Source organism: Lygodium microphyllum, chromosome 5 (genome assembly GCF_053477565.2).
Source record: "Lygodium microphyllum isolate KBCC chromosome 5, Lygodium_microphyllum_v1.1.10, whole genome shotgun sequence".
Taxonomy (NCBI): Eukaryota; Viridiplantae; Streptophyta; class Polypodiopsida; order Schizaeales; family Lygodiaceae; genus Lygodium; species Lygodium microphyllum.
The window spans coordinates 66,585,620-66,603,934 of NC_141139.1; the positions used below are offsets into that span (position 1 = coordinate 66,585,620).

Consider the following 18,315-nt stretch of genomic DNA (forward strand, 5'->3'; position numbering starts at 1 on the left):
TTAGCAGAGCTCTGGACCTCCATCATCCACTCCCTCGATGGCCAATGGGACCAAGTGCAAGGCGAGTCCAGGGCTCGTCAGGAGCTCCATTGTCATCTCATGCACAATTGGGGTGGCTAGGACCTGTTTTTCGTGATGCAGGCAAGCAGCCCCAGATGGCGATACACCCCCCCTCCATGGCTTCTTGCCCCCATCCCCCCTAGACCCCCCTGAGAGGCTTGTACATCTAATATATCTGTGAATCTGCATCAGCTCGAGCTAATCTATTGAGCATAAGCACTTCCTTGTATTTAGGGTTTTTTCTGAAGTAATATAATTAGCCACACTTTATTTGCAAAAAAAAAAAAAAACCCATATGCTCCTCCGTTTCTAGCTCCCATCCACAAAGTTGGCACATCCTCTCATTGGCTACACTCCATCGACCTTTCTCAATCAACAACTGATGCGATGAGGTGCGAATCTGACCAATAGCAACTCGGAGTCCATGGGAGAGTTGAGCATCCATGTATCACAACCTCACTACGAAACCATCATGAGAGAGTTGCAAGAAGTGGCATTGGTATTGTGCCATTTTGGTGCCTAATGGGAAAGGGAGCTTGGACCAAGTCCTTCCTGTCTCCACTTTAGTGATATCTGCTCTGATCACACTATTCAGCTCTGCACGACTAAGACGACTCAAAGTAGGGCAATCAAGGCTGTAATCGAACGGTGGCGGTCTATCTGTACTCATGCCATGTAAGTTCAGCCATGTGCTCATATGTGCATACCAACACTGTCTATTCCCCTCTGTTGCAAGATGTCTTGAAGACTCTAGGGCTAGTCTAGGGTATCTATCTTTAGGGAGCTGCCATATCCTCTAGAGAAAAGTAATTGCTTGGAATAATGCCTCAACTACCATGGGTGAGCGCCCAATTCTGCTCGGATGATCTCCTATGGTACCGAAGATTTTGCCCTTATCATACGTGCTATCATCATGACCAGCGGTCTTTCCATATGTTCCCAACCATCATAATGTTGTGCTTCCAGTCCATCACAATCCATAAGTGGCATCCGTCTAGTATGATAAAGGCTTGCGCCCCAAATGGCTACCCCATAGAGTAGTGTGGGCATAACTAAAGTGTCAAAAAGCCACAATTTGGTACAAGGCTTTTGAAATTGTATGTGTGCACAATGCCGCTCTAAGGTACCCAAAGCCACATATGCCCATGCAAGCCTAGCCTCTGCAATTACCTTCCATGAAAATTGTGGCCCTTTGAAAGTGACCCCAAGGTATACATATTGTCTAACCATTTCCACAGGCTGACCGTTATACCTAAAGTGATGCTCTGAACGTGTCACACAAGCTGCTGAGGTATTAAAGACCATAACTTTAGTCTTTCCAAGATTAACCTTGAGACCTTTATCTTCATCACAAAACACATGCAATGCATCTAGATGTTGTTGTAGTCCCTTGGGTGAATTTGAGATAACCACCATATTGTCTGCATTTAACAAATTTGGTATCAGTACCCCAGCCAAGCTGGCTCCCATACCACCCCATCTTTGTATGTAATCAGAAATCTCATCAATGTACAATCCAAACAGCAAAGGAGAGAGGGGACAGCCTTGCTTTACACCAACCGTGCTAGATACTAAGTCTGTTGTACCTCCAGGCACTCGTACTCTCCCTATTACAGTTTCATACAATGCATAAGTACACCCCTACATATCCTCTGGGACCCCAATGGCTCACAACCTTTGCATGAGTCTTGCACGTGGTACAATATAGAAAGCCTTGCGAAAATCCACAAAACAACAATAGATTTTTTGTCTCCATGATCATCCCTCATCAATCAAGGCCCTTAGCGTGAATATATGGTCTAGCATGTTGCCCGCGGTGAAAGCCAGCTTGTCCTACGGACCATATTTTCCTTGTTTCAGCCCACCAACTCAACTCATGCTCCACAATAGAGGCATATATCTTTGCTAGCATATGGCCAATCATAATAGTATGGTAGTTGTTAGCAACCAATGGATATCCACTCTTAAAAATCAGCACTATTGTGTGGTCACACCAACTTACTGGAAACCCCTCACGTACGGCTCTATTGAAGAGATTCGCCAAGATAGGGGCCAGTGCATAACATGCATGTGCAAAATGCTCTGCCACAAGGCCATCTTGATCATGTGCTCTTCCATTCTTCAACCTCCAAATGGCATATCTCACCATCTTTTCCGTAAAGGAACCACATTGTGTTAGCCTAGAGTTTGATGGATAGGGTATCTGCTCTTGTGATGGAAACCCATGAAATTTCTCCATGCCTTCTTGTTGTCTCTGCTCAAAAAGAGCTAATACATCTCTGACTTTAGTTTGGCTAAATAATCTCTCTTCTTTTTCCACACAAGATGACGAAAGATATTCCTTGCCTGTTTGTGTGTACATGTCTCTAGTGTAATATCCCTCTATAGACGGGTCCTAGTCTGTTTGCACTCATCATCATACCAAGCATTTTGAGGGGCAGTACATCTACGTGTTGCTGTAGAGCCCATCTTACATGGGAATGCCTCTGAAGCTACAGCATGTAAAACCTTCATTAGAGATCTAGTGACATCTTCCAGTGGTTCATGTTGGTCTAGCTAGCTTAGGCCATCTCGTACAGCATCACTATAGATATGCGACGTTTGCTCTAGAAATTCATAATGTGGAAATGTGTGTAACTGTGTACATGTTTCTTGTCTCTGACCACATGTTAGAGTAAATTTTAGGATTGCATGGTCAGTTGCTATACCAATCGGCTTATCAGATATCTCAAAATGCTTAATTTCTGGGATTAACGCTGGCGAGCCCATTACATAGTCCACAACACTGGCCCCTTTTTTGTTGTTCCAACAAGTGAAAGCATCCACCCCCGGCCATCTTAATAGGCCATTGAATATAGCCAATTCGTGAGCACTTCCTAAAGATAGTAGATGGAATCCATATGATGTCACCTCCTTATCATGAGATGTCCTGACAAGCCCTAGTTCATCCAATGCCAATTACTTAAACATTTCATCTTCAGTATCGTAGAAGGCGGACTACTCACTTCCTATTCGAGCATTAAAGTCTCCCACTAGAAGTATGTCCCCACTGCTTGCATATCTCATAATATCCTCATGTAGTATTTCAAATGGTGATCCCTCCCCAAGAGCAAATGTTGAAGAGGCAGGTGGGAAGTAGCATACTGCAACATATAGATCCCTCGGGTGCCCTATCCTCAGCCTTACCCACATATATCTAGCATACACATCTCGTGACACCACGTGAATCATGTCTTGGAGGCTCTCACAATAAAGAATAGCCACCCCACCTGACCCCCTGGTTCCTCCTGGTCTATGGGGTTGAGGTCTATAGACGCTCTCCCATTTGTATCCCACAACATCCGATAATCTAGAATTTATACATTGATGTGTCTCTGTATACATGATAGGCCTTGTACCGTCATTGTGACCTCCGTTCTGCTATGACTACTCTGCCATCTCTATACACAGCATACTTGCCTTCTTTACGTGCCTCCAACACTTTTGGCATGCTAGCCCTTCTGTGCTTGCGCGTGTGAGATCCTTATTGAGATAAATCTTTTCGCCCTTCAAAGCCTTTCTCTTTGATAAGAAGGCCTTTTTGCTATCCATGTCCTCAAATTTCAGCACGAGGATTTGACCTCTTTTGTCATTTGGATCACCTATCCTCCAAGCATCCATAATGCGTGTCTCATCTGCACCCATCTTAGCACAAAAGTGTTTTTGCATCCTCTTGGGGGTTTCTTTTTTTAGCCCATCCCACCACACGTACACGCAATGCACGGAGTTTCTCTTTGCTTCCTCCTCTAGTGTTGTGTTCATCATTTCTACTTTGTTCTGAGGCATCCCTTTGTTTCTTTTGACTACCTCAATCCATTGTGCATTTTTGTTCGTTGTTTGCAAAACATTTTCTACTTTCTTTTGAGCTCCCTGTACCACATTCACCCATGTGTACATGTCTTTTTTTAAACTTTCCATCTCTTTCTTTAATTCTAGTGCATCTAGCATTGTTGTTTGTGCATCCATCATTGACTTGTATGTCCCTAATTCATTCTTACATGACTTTAACTACCTTTTGAGTTCAGCAATCTCCATGTCCTTGGCTGCCATGCATGCATTTGTATCAGCTTTCAATGCATCCATATCTGCTTTCCAAGCGTCCCTTGCCATGTTCAAGTTATCTATCATATCCATTTGCAAGTGAGCCTTGATTTCTTTATATTTTGCATCGTCCTAACTATTAGAGTATGATTTCCCATTTGTTTCTACAATAGCACTTAGTTCTTTCCTGAATGTCTCTTGTAATTTTCCATACATATCTTTTTGCTTTGTATCCATGTCATTCATGACTTTTTGTTGCACGTTGCCACACACCCTCATGCATGCTTTCAGGTTTGCATCCATTTTAGCATTCAATTCCTTTCCCCATGTTTCATGCATTGCATTCATGTCACTTGATACCTTGTCAATCATTGGCATACATATTGCTGCAATCTCAGCTCTTATGAGGGCTTTCATGTCATCCAAACCATTTGTTGCAATCAGCCTTTGCATCTTTGTCCATCGCTTGTTGGCGCTTGTGGGAGTGGCATTTTCACAGGCTCTCCTTCTATTTTGTCAATAGTAGAACTTTTCGTCCTTAGTGGGGGTCTTGTACTGCCCTTCTGATGCAGTGCCTCCTGTGGTTAGCCCAATTGGTTGTGTGTCAATTTCAGTCTCATGTCCACTGGTTTCTTTATCAGTAGTCTCTGCCATCTCGCAGTCCAAGACATCCACTCAGTGTGCTTGCATTTGTACCTTGCACAGCCCCACGTTGACCCTGCAGAGACCCCTAAACGACTGCCAATACCTCTGCAACTTCCAGGACAGTATCTGTCTCCTTGTGTAGGGACCTGACCCTGCAGGACAGCGGCTGTCCCCCTGCGCAGAGACATGACCCTTTAGAGCAGCTCCTTCACATCAGCATTCATGCCAGACTGCCGTCCCTGCTGTCAGACTGCCGCTTCTTGGAGGACGGACCTGACAGTCCCGTCAGGTCCCGTCACTCACGACGACAGGCACGTCCGTCACGCCAGGCATGTCCCGTCCGTCATGCAACATCCCGTCATGTCAGCGTCACATGTCACGCCATCCCATCATGCCAGCGTCACACAGCAGTCATCATGCCCGTCAGCATTCGTCACACGTCCCATCAGCATTCGTCACGTCCCGTCAGAGAGAGAGAGAGAGAGAGAGAGAGAGAGAGAGAGAGAGAGAGAGAGAATGCTGAGAACACAGAAAACTGAATGCTGAATAAACAGGGCAGAATGCTGAGAACAAAAGGCTGTGTGCATATGACAGCCAGAGATCTCAAGTACACAAATCTCAAGTACACACCACGAATGATGGGCTGCACCCAATGTGTGGACCTGAATAGGCCAAGAAAAGGGGAGGAGAATGATCCACTCAGCCAGCCAGGCTGGCCTGGTCGGCCTGTCACATGGCAGGCAGGCAGGCAGGCAGGCAGGCCAAGTGGCCCTGCCCACCATCCTGGCCCCACCAGGCATCCTCCAGCCCTGCTGCCCACTGCCTGCAATCAGTCTGCTGCCCATTGCCCAGGCTGCTGCCCATGTCCTGCTGCCCACTGCCCACAATCAGTCAGCCAGCCAGGCTGGCCTGGTCGGCCTGTCACGTGGCAGGCAGGCAGGCAGGCCAAGTGGCCGTGCCCACCATCCTGGCCCCACCAGGCATTCTCCAGCCCTGCTGCCCACTGCCTGCAATCAGTCTGCTGCCCATTGCCCAGGCTGCTGCCCATATCCTGCTGCCCACTGCCCACAATCAGTCTGCCCATCACCCTGTCTGCCCACGGCCTACTGCCAGCTGCCCATCCTCAGGGTTCTGCTGCACTAGTGTCTGCCCTGCCCATGCTGCCTGCCTAGCCCGACCACCTATACAGGAGGTGCATCCTCTAACAGCCTCTTCTCTTTAACCACTACCTGAGATGCAAGTCTGGCCACACTCTTGGACAAAGGATTTATCTTTCTTGGGCGAAATTCTTCATGCAGGTTGCTTTCTCTAGCCCCGATAGGAAGCCTTCACAGAGCCATTTTATTATCAGGACAAAATCTACTACGTAAGTTGTGAGAAAAACAAGAACTACTTGACAGAGCCATTGACCCAATCAATCAGGGCAGTTTTTGCTGTCTCCAGCAAGCTACAATTTCCAGTACAATGATGTTTAAGAAGCTAAGACAATGTCCCGAATCCTAGAACTTATACAGTTCAAGACACACCACACTTTAAGGATCTAACAGAATTGTTGCAAACAGGAAATTCAGTGATTACTAGGTTTCCTCTTTAAAATAAAGCATCAAACTCTGATTTCATACATTTTCAACATGCTTCCTAGCTTGAAACAAGAAAACGTTCCAGGCAGCAGCAACTTTGGACAACCGTGAATACAACTTTAAGCGTCACTTAATGGTCTCAGTGCTTAATGAAGCTTACTTCAAGTTTGTTCAGCTGATATACAATGAGAGCCTCCGTTTTATGAATTCTTAAACCAAATGGATTTGTGAAGTATGCATACTCTCCAGAACTGCTTGTAAGATCTTTAGCACTGTCAATCACAAATATAGCATCCTCTGCACCTATGTCCTGTTAGAGGATAAAGTCATGGCAATGTGTTGGAAGTGTTCAGTGATAAATATGCACTACCTCAATTACAACTTGTTGAATAACTGCTCATTTGACAGCTGCACTGACTTGTACATAACGAGTTAAAGTAACAAACTACATTATAGCAGAACTCTTCTATGCTGAGATTGAGGGTGGCTATCAAAAAGACATATAGATCTGCAGCCAACCTGAGCCATAGCATTTACAATGCTGATATGCAATGTCGCACCTGCCCTGGGATATACACAGTCTGGGGAGAACCAGCCTCAGCAGCAGACTCAATAAGTCTATGCTTATGTGGCTCACAAGCACACCACTGGAGCAAGGCACGGTTTCTTGCCCCATCAATGCTGAGGTTAATTCATCATTCATCACACAGGAAACTTACTTGACCTAACCATGTCCTGTTTGCTATATCTCATGTAGCATTTATCTCTTGTGCACAAGCCTAATTTCCCAGCCAGTAGGCCATTGCCTCTGCAGTTTTAGTATATATTTTCCATACAGACTTTATGGCTTTCTGTAAAACCATTCTCTCTCTCCCTCTCGGTGAAGTTGTATTAATTACTGGAAAAGTACAAGAGTCACAAATAGACTAAACGGACAGCAGAGGAACCTCTCTCTCTCTCTCTCTCTCTCTCTCTCTCTCTCTCTCTCCATGAAGAAATTTAAATTAATGTATAGAGATATTTACACCAGGCCTGCTGGCCAGCCAAGCCAGAGCGGCAACAAACACTTGTGAAGCCAAAAGGCTATGAAAACACCATGCTACAGGAACAAAAGAAGAGGATCATGAAGTGGGCACAACAAGGGCAGGGCCAGTCAGTGGATAAATGAAATGGAGTTAAAAAGCCGTATAATGGGCAACTATTCTATATGGTTTGGGGAGGAATTAAGTGACCTTGATTGATTTAAGGAGAGTATTTCAGTCTATTAGACGTACAGGGAATTGAAGGTAGCATTTTACTTGTGCTAAGTCATGGATTGGTCTTTTTAGTTCTTTTTTTTATGTGTTGGTGCTCTATATGATTGATACAAGACTTGACTCTCTCTCCTTTTTTTTCGTAATGGTTAATTTATACTATATCAATTTACAAAAGGCATACAAAAGTCAAATGACATGAAAGATACAAAAAGTCATAGCAAAGAAGTAAAAGATATTGCCGTATGCCAAGGAGCTAAATCCTCCCTAGGGAGAAGATCAGCATGCTGCACAAGATCTAACTACCAATGTAGAAGACCCTTGAGTTTGGCTATGTATCCCTAGATGCTTGCGGCAAAGTCAAAGATAGGTGATCCTCTCTCTCTCTCTCTTGTACAAAGAGAGAGCATAACCAAAAGTACAAAGGAACTAGATAGACCACAGAGGAGCCAAAAAATTTGTTGTGTGCCAAGGAAGCAAATCCTGTCGGGGGAGAATATCTGCCAACTCAATCATGTCAAGCTGTCAATGAAGAAGGCCTCCCAAGGAGGCTATATAAAAACTCCCAAAGAAGAATCAAAGATGAATGTATTCCTCATAGTCCATATGTGCTAACAGCCTCAAAAGTGAAAGAGTACTTTCATATCGGAATGTTAGACTGCATAGGATCCACGAACTTGGGATCTCCAAAGACGTAATCCTTTGGAAGCATCAATAGCCCCACCACTCGCAACCAAATGTCTGATAGGAGCAACCAAACTTTTCTTGCCACTAGACAAGAAGAGTGCAAAGGCAAGAGAAAGGGCACCGATCAACATTCACAAGATGAAGTCCTTGTATTTGAAAGGCCTTTTGTTGAGCCAGCCTATCATTATCATAGATTTCCACCAATGGCAAGGGGTTTTCACACATGTCTCACAAAAGAAACAGAAGCCATTGGACATGAAGAGGGCAAAGGCAAGAGGAAGGGTACCAACCAACATTTGCGAGATGAAGTCCTTGTATTTGAAAGGCTTTTTGTTGATCCAGCCTATTATTACCATAGATTTCCACCAAGTTTCACCTTTCTGGAGACCCCCGAGTGTTGTTGCCCTTCAGGGAGAGCTATTCCTTATTAAGCAAGTGGTATATCTGATTCACTGAAACATGGCCCAAACGCAGCAGGCCATTGATCATCCACTCTTGCCAAGGGGAATCTTGGTCCAAAGGGGGAAAGGATCCATGGCACGCAAGGGGAATCTTGGCCCAAAGGGAGACTGATAAATGACTATAGCCTCTAGGAACGTGGAAGTAGCATTGTACAGATCGGCAAGACATGACAACTGTGCTTGTGTGTAGAAGAGCATCACCAATACTAACTAGTCCTACTCTCGCCATTCGATTTAACATCAGCCTTTGTTCCTATTTGTCTTTTCACCAGAGGCCCCATTTGCCCTTCCATATGAGAAGTTTCGAAATGATCTAGAGGTGGGTGCCAAGAAGATTTAGCAAGGACCAATTTCCAAAATCACCTTGATGCAGAAATAATGCTTAATACTCTGAGCCTCTAGGAAAAACCTGGCAATCAAAGGCCAAGGGTGATGGCCCTCACACAAAGCCTGGAACAGTGACCAACTAAGAGCAACTACATGTGTCTCCAAGTCTTCTCTCTCTCTCTCTCTCTCTCTCTCTCTCTCTCTCTCTCTCTCTCTCTCTCTCTCTCTCTCTCTCTGTGCGTGTGTGTTTGCATGCATGCATGCATCATAGATACATATGTACGCCTGTAGAAAGTATACACATAGAGGCATGAGAAGACGTTAAGAATGAGCAAAAGGGAAGAGAGAGAGAGAGAGAGAGAGAGAGAGAGAGAGAGAGATTCTTTCTTACAAATCCCTGATATGTTTCGAGCTCCACGATGAGCTTGCGGGTGCATTTCAAGTCGCCTGTGAGGCAATACTGGACCTCGCTCTTCAAGAGCTCGAAATTGGTGAGGCTAGAAGACGGAAGGACGAGAAGAGGAAGAAGATGAAGGAGGAGAAGACATGTTTGGGCGCCCCTACATGACTTCATGTGCATATTTCGTCAGAGGAAGGGAGAGGGAGACTGAGCCGGGTTTTATTTTAGAGTGGAGAGGGAGACAGTGTGTCCTTCATTCGGGGCAACCAGAGTTCGTTGTTCGTTGCGGTGGTGAATAGTGAACTGACTATTGATTAAATCCATCACACCGAAAATGCTTGTTAATTAACTATTACTAATTCTTCGTCCTTTGTCGATTGCCTACATTTAGTACACGTGGTTGGTCGGATTTTCCTTTGTTGCAACAATTATTTGGACTTAGTAGCATTAGGCCACTTTGCGAATGCTTTACATGATATTATCGCTAACAAGTAATTATCGAGTGGCCTTGTGTGAGGGAAGGAAAGTTGTAGTTGCAAATTTCATTTCTTCCATGCCACTTAGTTTATGCATATGTGTATAGGTGTTGTGGTTCATATATCTTAGGGGATAGCAGCATGGCAACTTCACTTCTCTCAAACCAACCCATTTATGTATGTGTATAGGTATTGTAGCTTATGTGTATCAAGGGGTGTTTCCACACACAAGGTGTGTTATAGTTTAATGTGTGGGAATGTATGGGTGTAAAGCATGTGTTAAAGTCTATCTTTGTGAGTACGTGTATGTGAAAAAGAGACTTAGAAGTGCCTATATAGTTGACAATGAGACTAAAGAAGCCACCATGTGCCAAGAAAGCAAATCATGTCTAGGAAGAACACACTCACTCACTCACACACACACTCTCTCTCTCTCTCTCTCTGTCTCTCTCTCTCTCTCTCTCTCTCTCTCTCTCTCTCTCTCTCTCTCTCTCATACGCAGGCAGAGTATTTTCATGGTAGCAGGAGGGAGTATTGAGGTCACTGGATCATATGTATATTTGGGAGTCACCTTTACAACAGCTTCACGGATTTTCTCGATGACACAGGCAACTCGTGACTGCCTCACTAGAGGATACTTAGCATTGGCTCTTATGGAGCGACAGTGTCATCAGGCACATTTCCAGGAGCCCCGCACCAAGGGGTGGCTCTTTGATACTCTAATCACTCCAGCACTGATGTATGGAGCAGCTATATGGGGGCCAAGCCTTGCCGATTATGTATGGACATTGATGGAGAGACCTCAGGTGATCATGATATCTAGATTGATTCGCAGCAAGGCCTCAGTCCCACATGACATTGTGCGAGCAGAGCTTGCCACACCGCCCATGCTAGTCGAGGCATTATTTCAGACAGTCTGCTTCCTAAACAGATTTCAGGATATGGACAGAGATCGCATTGCATATATGGCATCTCAGGAGATGGCTCGAGCGGGGGATACCACATCATGGTATGCATAGACTAGAGCTTGGTTTGACAGACATGGGCTGGACATTGATAGACTCCCACCTCTTCTATATGATACTCAGGCTCCCACTTACACCCTTTCTCTCTCTGAGAGGAACAGAGTCATCAAACAGGAGATATGGCATATTTATATACAGAGGACATGGGTCAGCCATGCACAGCCACTGCCATCGAAGATGGCACATTATTATACACAGTTCTTGAGTATATCAGAGCAGGGATTCATAGAGATTCCGAGATATATGCAGATCTATATGCCACATCGATTGAGAGTTCTTATTGGACAGCTCAAGGTATCATCACATCAGCTTATGATTGAGAGTGGCAGAGCCAGTGGCATCCCACGGGAGGACATGATATGCCCCCTTTGCAGATCAGAGTTGGAGAGTGAGGAGCATTTTGTTCTCAGATGCCCGGCATACTCAGAGTTGAGATCTAGATACACATTGAGCAGCTCACTTCAGGGATGTATGACTGATATGGATTAGAGATCATTTGCCCGTTTTCTGGGAGAGGCATGGCACATCAGAGAGCAGAGCACATAGCGGGTCCCAGTCAGAGAGGGGCCCACCCAGACGACTATTACACAGTTCTTTCAGACAGACAGAGTGAGAACTACTGTACCAGCCTCCAGCCAGACCTCCGGCCTCACACTACAGTAGGCTGAGGACCAGCGTACCCGACGCCGCACGAGGATCCGTGGGTTTCGGACCCCACAGCCACACCGACAAGGAGATCTGGAGGATTCTTGATCTACATCGACAGCAGACTAAGATCCGACGACACTCGACACATTGGATCTCAGACCTCCAATTTGCTCTTTCTCCACCGCTGATGTACCACATCCTGCATCTAGGAGGGATCACCTGCTATTAGCAACTTCGACGACTGCTACTACATCCCAGGATAGTATATCTCCCTGCATCTGTTACATATACACATCGCACCACTTTATCACAGCCGACAGTTGTTCCCCTATCACAGCCGACATTTGTTTCCCTTTTGTAGCCATTATCTGGAGTACCAGAGCTACATACGCACATACACATACACGACACCTATCACACTCACAACACCGTATTTTCAGTTTTCAGTTTTTAGCTTTTCATTCAGCACTTTTATTTTGGATAGCTGGACCTCATCAGTTGTATCACAGTTTGTCTTATAGGGCAGTTTTGGTCTTTAGAAGACGTTAATATAACTCTCTCTCTCTCTCTCTCTCTCTCTCTCTCTCTCTCTCTCTCTCTCTCTCTCTCTCTCTCTCTCTCTCTCTCTCTCTCTCTCTCTCTCAGAATTCTAGTATGCTATTTCTATTGTATCACATGTGTGTGCACACACTCCACACATAATGCTCTTGTAAAAAATGCTCACATTATACCAATTCAATAATGAAGCATAATGTAAAATGGGTAATCATGATGAAATCTTAATCTTTATAAGCTAACAATCCCCCCTCCAATGATAGCCATATCAACCCGATCACCTTTGAAAAAAGCTTATACATTGTTACATCTTAGTAAGGCATTGATAGATCACCCCTTCAACTATGGCAATTGCTATAACCTCCCTATATCAACAACATGGTAGAAATTTTCCATTCCAATGCATAGTTCAATCCATATAAAAGAATACACCCAAGCATTGGTGATGCTAGAAAAAAATGGGGCTTCTATCATGACTATATGTGATGGGTGAGATGGTAGGATAGAGAAGTGTGATGAACTCATGGAGCTCTCTCTCTCATGCATGTATTTCTCATATCCATGCACAACATCTAAGAAGAGTGGAGAGATGGAAGGAACTACAATTATAGGGTGGAGTAAAATGCAAGCCCTCCTTACTCCCTACCCCATGTATAACATCTTATATCTTATCCCTACCCATGTATAACATCTTATATCTTATCATAACCCTCCTTACTCCCTACCCCATGTATAACATCTTATATCTTATCATAACCCACTTTATCGAGCTACTATTATAGGGTGGAGTAAAATGCAACCCCTCCTTACTCCCTATATCAACAACGTGGAAGAAATTTTCCATTCCAATGCATGGTTCAATCCATATAAAAGAATACACCCAAGCATTGGTGATGCTAGAAAAAAATGGGGCTTCTATCATGACTATATGTGACAGGTGAGATGGTAGGATAGAGAAGCGTGATGAACTCATGGAGCTCTCTCTCTCATGCATGTATTTCTCATATCCATGCACAACATCTAAGAAGAGTGGAGAGATGGAAGGAACTACAATTATAGGGTGGAGTAAAATGCAAGCCCTCCTTACTCCCTACCCCATTTATAACATCTTATATCTTATCATAACCCACTTTATCGAGCTGCTATTATAGGGTGGAGTAAAATGCAACCCCTCCTTACTCCCCCCCCCCCCCCCCCCATGTGTAGCATCTTATATCTTGTCATAACCCACTTTATTGAGTTAGTGATAGATTGCTCATCACTTATCATTATGCATGTTCAAACCACTAATGTAGCCATGAAATTAAAGCATTCAAAGGGTAAATAAATTACAAGTTATTTATAAATAAATAACCCTAGAAAGTGTAACTAAGACAACTTTGTGACATAGATACATGACAAACAAAATATTCTATTTTACATTTTTCTTAATCATTCTAGTTCCTCTTGGAAACAAAATCTCATAGCATAGTCACCCTAAGGGAAGCAGGGGCAAAAAAGTAATAGCAAGACACAGCTACTATTGAGGTCACACCAGTGCTAGAAAGCAAAGATTCAAATTAACAATTGAAAAAAAAAAAGATTCCCATTGGCTCCGCTTCTCCAAGCTGACAATGTAACTACGAAATGTGTTGCTACACGAGCAATCTCGCAAATGAGCAATACCATTCATCCGTGCTAGTACACCACTTACTTTTGAGCGGGTGCCGGTAGGGCAAAGTGGGGGTTAAAGTAACTCCACTCCCCTTGGAAGCACAAGGTGCAACCCAACATTCGTGGGTGGAGTGGTGTTCCACTCCCCCCTTCCCAAAACCTTGGGTGCAACATGGCTCTTAGCTCATCATTCATCATAATGCATGTTCAAACCACCAATGTAGCCATGAAATTGAAGCATTCAAAGGGTAAATAAAAACATCTTACTTATAAATAAATAACCCAAGAAGATGTAGCCATGACAATTATGTGTCATCTTTTTACTATATTAACGAAAGGTTTGCTAGGGTGCCATGTGGTGACCTGTCGTCCCCCCACAAATCACACTAGCTTGCTATGGCTCATGCATTTCATGTGGCATTTGTTCAAATCTAGGGACAAAGAAGCCGCTGCTCTTGTTCTATTTGTCCCATATGTAGAAAGGGAGATCGGAACAACTAAGAGAGTATAAAGTCAAGGGCAAGGCTCTTTCACATCCACTCTCTTCCAGCCCTTTGAATGTGATTGAGAGAAGTTGGAAAGTGGATATGTGAGTTCTTGGCTATGGTCATCAATTCATCTTCTTCTTCTTGCCTTAAAGGTTGCATAATTGCTGTGGCTTAAGGCAAGGTCAAGCATCCCCACAACCTCGACGATCGACTGACATTATTGCAGTCTCTTAAGGGCAATGGGCCTCAAAGCATTATTGCAATCACCTTAAGGCAGGGCCAGGCAGCAGCTATGGTGGACAAGGGAAAAAGGATAGGAGAGAGATGCACTGGGCAAGGATATAAGAGAGTGAGGACGGGGGGACTCACTAACTGTAGCCACACCGTGTGTGCATTTGGTTTGTATATGGCACCCTCACTCAATTTTTTGAAATTCTTATATGTCTCCTCTCATTTTTCTAGGTAAATGAAGGAAGAAATGGAAAAAACAAAATATATTTATTTTTTCTCCTTATTGACAACCCGGGTCTCAAAAATGAAAAGATTTGGCATCCCAGTCAACTTCGCATCATCCCATCGCCATCAACCCAACTCACTTCCTTTTCCTTGCCTTTAATAAATCCAAAGTTGAATAAATTTTGAATTTTTATTTAAAAATATGTGTCTCTCTATCTCTCTTTGATTTAGGTTACCTAAACCTTCCTTCTTTATGCACCAAAACATTCACAAAAGTCTTCACCCCATCATTATCACCTTCTCTTTTATTAGACCACCACATAATATCATATATCCTTTTACTATATTAACTAAGGGTTCACGAAACTGGAGCAAGGCCGCTCAAATTGAAGAGAAGACAGACACTTAAGCACGCTTCTAAAGAGCACTCGAGTTACATCCATTTGAAAGCAGTCAAGAGCTCTTTCTTAAGAGGTTCTCAAGGGCAAGGAATAGAGAGGGAGTGCTTGAGTGCAACAAAATCACTTGAGTTGCAAGTGCATTTGGGTGAGAGAAGATGGGAGGAAAAAAGGGACTCAAGAGAAAGATAGAAATAGAGAAGAGTGGTGTCGAACCTCATTTAAGCCTTGATCACACTGGTTGAAGGGAGTGAGCCCTGAAGTGGAAGCACGCAGCAAAAGCAAGAGCTATGGTGGAAGCAGCAAGAGCAATAGAGAGACACACAAGATGTGGAAACTCCAACATTCATAATGTGTGAATGGCCTTCCCTTTATTTAAAATGTCACTAAAAGAATAAATAATGAAGTGACAGTGATGGGTCTGTCACCTGCAGTGTATAGATGTGTAGGTATGCATGTATTGTTAGTGTAACTAATATACGAGTAGCTAGGCACAGGCACCTTCATCCCTGAAAACCTCCTACTTAAAGACGAATGTGCCCCTAGTGAGGAGAGAACCAAAAAAAGTGACAAAGTACAAATATACATAAGTACAACAGGATGAGGAAAGACCCCATGTCATCCAACGCCCATCAACTTCCTAAGGAAGGAAAATCGCTCCGCTGATAGACTTTTAGTGAGCAGATTTGCAAGATTGTGGTCAGTTGAGTTCTTGACAAGCTCAATGGACTTATCCTCAACGACCTCTCAAATAAAGTAGTAATGTACCTCAATGTGCTTGCCTTCACATGAAAGACCAGATTCTTGGCCGGATTCTTGGCCAACTGAATAGCACTCATAGAATCTGAATGTAGTGAACGGACCGCATTAGTAATGCCAAGATCTACCACCAGATGGCCTAGCCAGAGAGCCTAAGTGGTTGCGACATATTCTACCTCTATAGTAGTAGATAGGGCCGTGCATTTCTACACCCAAGACATCCAAGAAACAACACCTCTAGCAAAAGTGAAAACATAGCCAGAGGTGGACTTCTTACTATCACCATGTCTTGCATAATCAGAGTTAGTGTACCCCATGACTCTTGTATCCTAGACATGATAACTCATGCACATAGCTATTGTGACCTTCAAGTACCTCATGATACCCTTGACGACATCCCAATGTCATCAGCCAAGTATAGCCATATAACACGCCACAACTCCTACTGCAAATACTATGTCAGGGAGAGTGACTATCATGGCATACATCAAATTGCTCACTACAGATGCATAATTGGCCATCTTGGCCTTCTACTCATCAAATTATGAACAATCGGCCTAACTAACCTTCACATAAGAAGGTAAAGGACAACCAATAGGCTTAATATCCTACAAATGAAACCGCTCAAGGACCTTCTAGATGTACTCGTTATGTGATAAGCAAAGAAGCCCCTTAGAGTGATCATGCATAATACGCATCCCAAGAAAATGTGAGGCATGTCCCATGTCCTTTATCTCAAAGCCCTTCTTGAGCTAACCTTTTAAGGCATTCAACTCATCATGAGCACTCCCAGTATCAATATATCATCCCTATAGAGGATTAAAATCATAAGGCTACCATCATGAGCCTTCTTCATGTATAAACACGGATCCATATCACTACGAGAATATCCCTGTGAATACATAAAGGCATGAAACTTGTGATACCATTCACTAGGTTCCTACTTAAGGCCATAAAGGCTCTTCTTCAATAAGCACACTAGGTGGTCTCTACCAGGTTCTGCAAAGCCCTTAGGCTGCTCCATGTAAATCTCATCATGCAAGTTCCCATGAAGAAAAGTGATCTTGAAATTCAACTGATAAAGATCTAAGTTAAGCTCAGCAACCAAAGCCAGCACCAAATGTAGGGTAATCATCTTCACAATAAGAGAAAAGACTTTATCAAAGTCCACACCATGTTCCTGCTTGAAGCCCTTAGCAACAAATCTAGCCTTGTATCCCGCTGGCTTGGGGCGTCCAAGGATACTTTTCAACTTGTACACCCACTTGCATGGCAAAACACAATTGCCACTAGGCAAAGGAACCAAATCCCACGTATGATTTTTTTGTAGTGATTCATACTCTAATTGCATGGCCCTCTCCCAAGAGTGACTATCACCTCTGCGCATGGCCTCATCATAAGTAAGAGGCTCACTAGCATCTATCACCATAACATAATCCATAAAGGGCTTGAACCGTGCTGGTTGTCATCTATCTCTAGTAGACCACTTGGCTGTGGGACCTATACATCCTATGGAGCATCAGGGACCTAGGTCATGGGAGCATTAGCTACTATTGCAGGCTATCTAGTGGGCTATATAGTAGCAGGAGGCTCCTCTTGAAATATCACCATGTGTACCTCAACGATAGACTCAAGCTGCTTATGCATTTTCTCCTCATGGAAAACAACATCATGACTGCGAATAACCTTTCAAGCCTGCGTATCCCATAGGCGATAGTCCATCTCACCTGAACCCCCATAACTAAGAAAGATGCACTTTCTAGACTTAGGATCCATCTTATTGCACTTGTCCTTGGGTACACGACAGAAAGCCTCACAATCAAAGACACACAAATGAGCATATGAGGGAGGTTTTCCAAATCATATCTTCTCTACAACTTAATAGTCAAGAGCAGTGCATGAGGATCAATTTATCAAGTGTTTAGCAATAGTAACTGCCTTAGCCCAAAAATGTTGTGGTAAGCATGCCTAGCTAAACATACTCCAAATGGGATTCGAATGGCTAAACATACTCTCAATGGGCTCCTGATTTGTCCTATTCATGCGCTCAACCACCATATCATTCTAGGGTGGGGTGTAGGGGGGTGATCAATTGATGCTTAACACCCCTCCCTGCTCAAAGGCTTTAGAGACATACTCACCCCCATTATTTGACCTTAGGTATTTCAACTTATACCCAGATTGGTTCTCAACTAAAGCAATCCAACACTAAAATCTAGCCAAGACTTTTGATTTTTGCTTAATAGGGTATACCAAGACCTTATGTGTATAGTCAGCAATGAAAGTAACGAAATACTTCTCTCCACCTAACGACTTGTAGGGCATGGGACCACAAACATCTTAATGAATGAGAGCTAATGGCTC

At 43.7% G+C, this 18,315-nt stretch overlaps 1 protein-coding gene across 5 annotated transcripts in view; it reads right to left on the minus strand.

The window, feature by feature from the left end:
- LOC148035922 (uncharacterized) overlaps positions 1–9,790 on the minus strand; it is a 352,895-nt gene extending 343,105 nt beyond the window's left edge. For all 5 annotated transcript variants that reach the window (XM_087679037.1, XM_087679036.1, XM_087679035.1 and 2 more), the window contains exons 1-2: positions 9,485–9,790; positions 6,526–6,675 (exon numbers count right to left, since the gene is read on the minus strand). In XM_087679037.1, the coding sequence (XP_087535163.1) occupies positions 6,526–6,675; positions 9,485–9,673 (339 nt within the window). In that variant the 5' untranslated portion in view covers positions 9,674–9,790. The remainder of the gene's footprint in view (positions 1–6,525; positions 6,676–9,484) is intronic.
- Between the last annotated feature and the right edge of the window lie 8,525 nt (positions 9,791–18,315).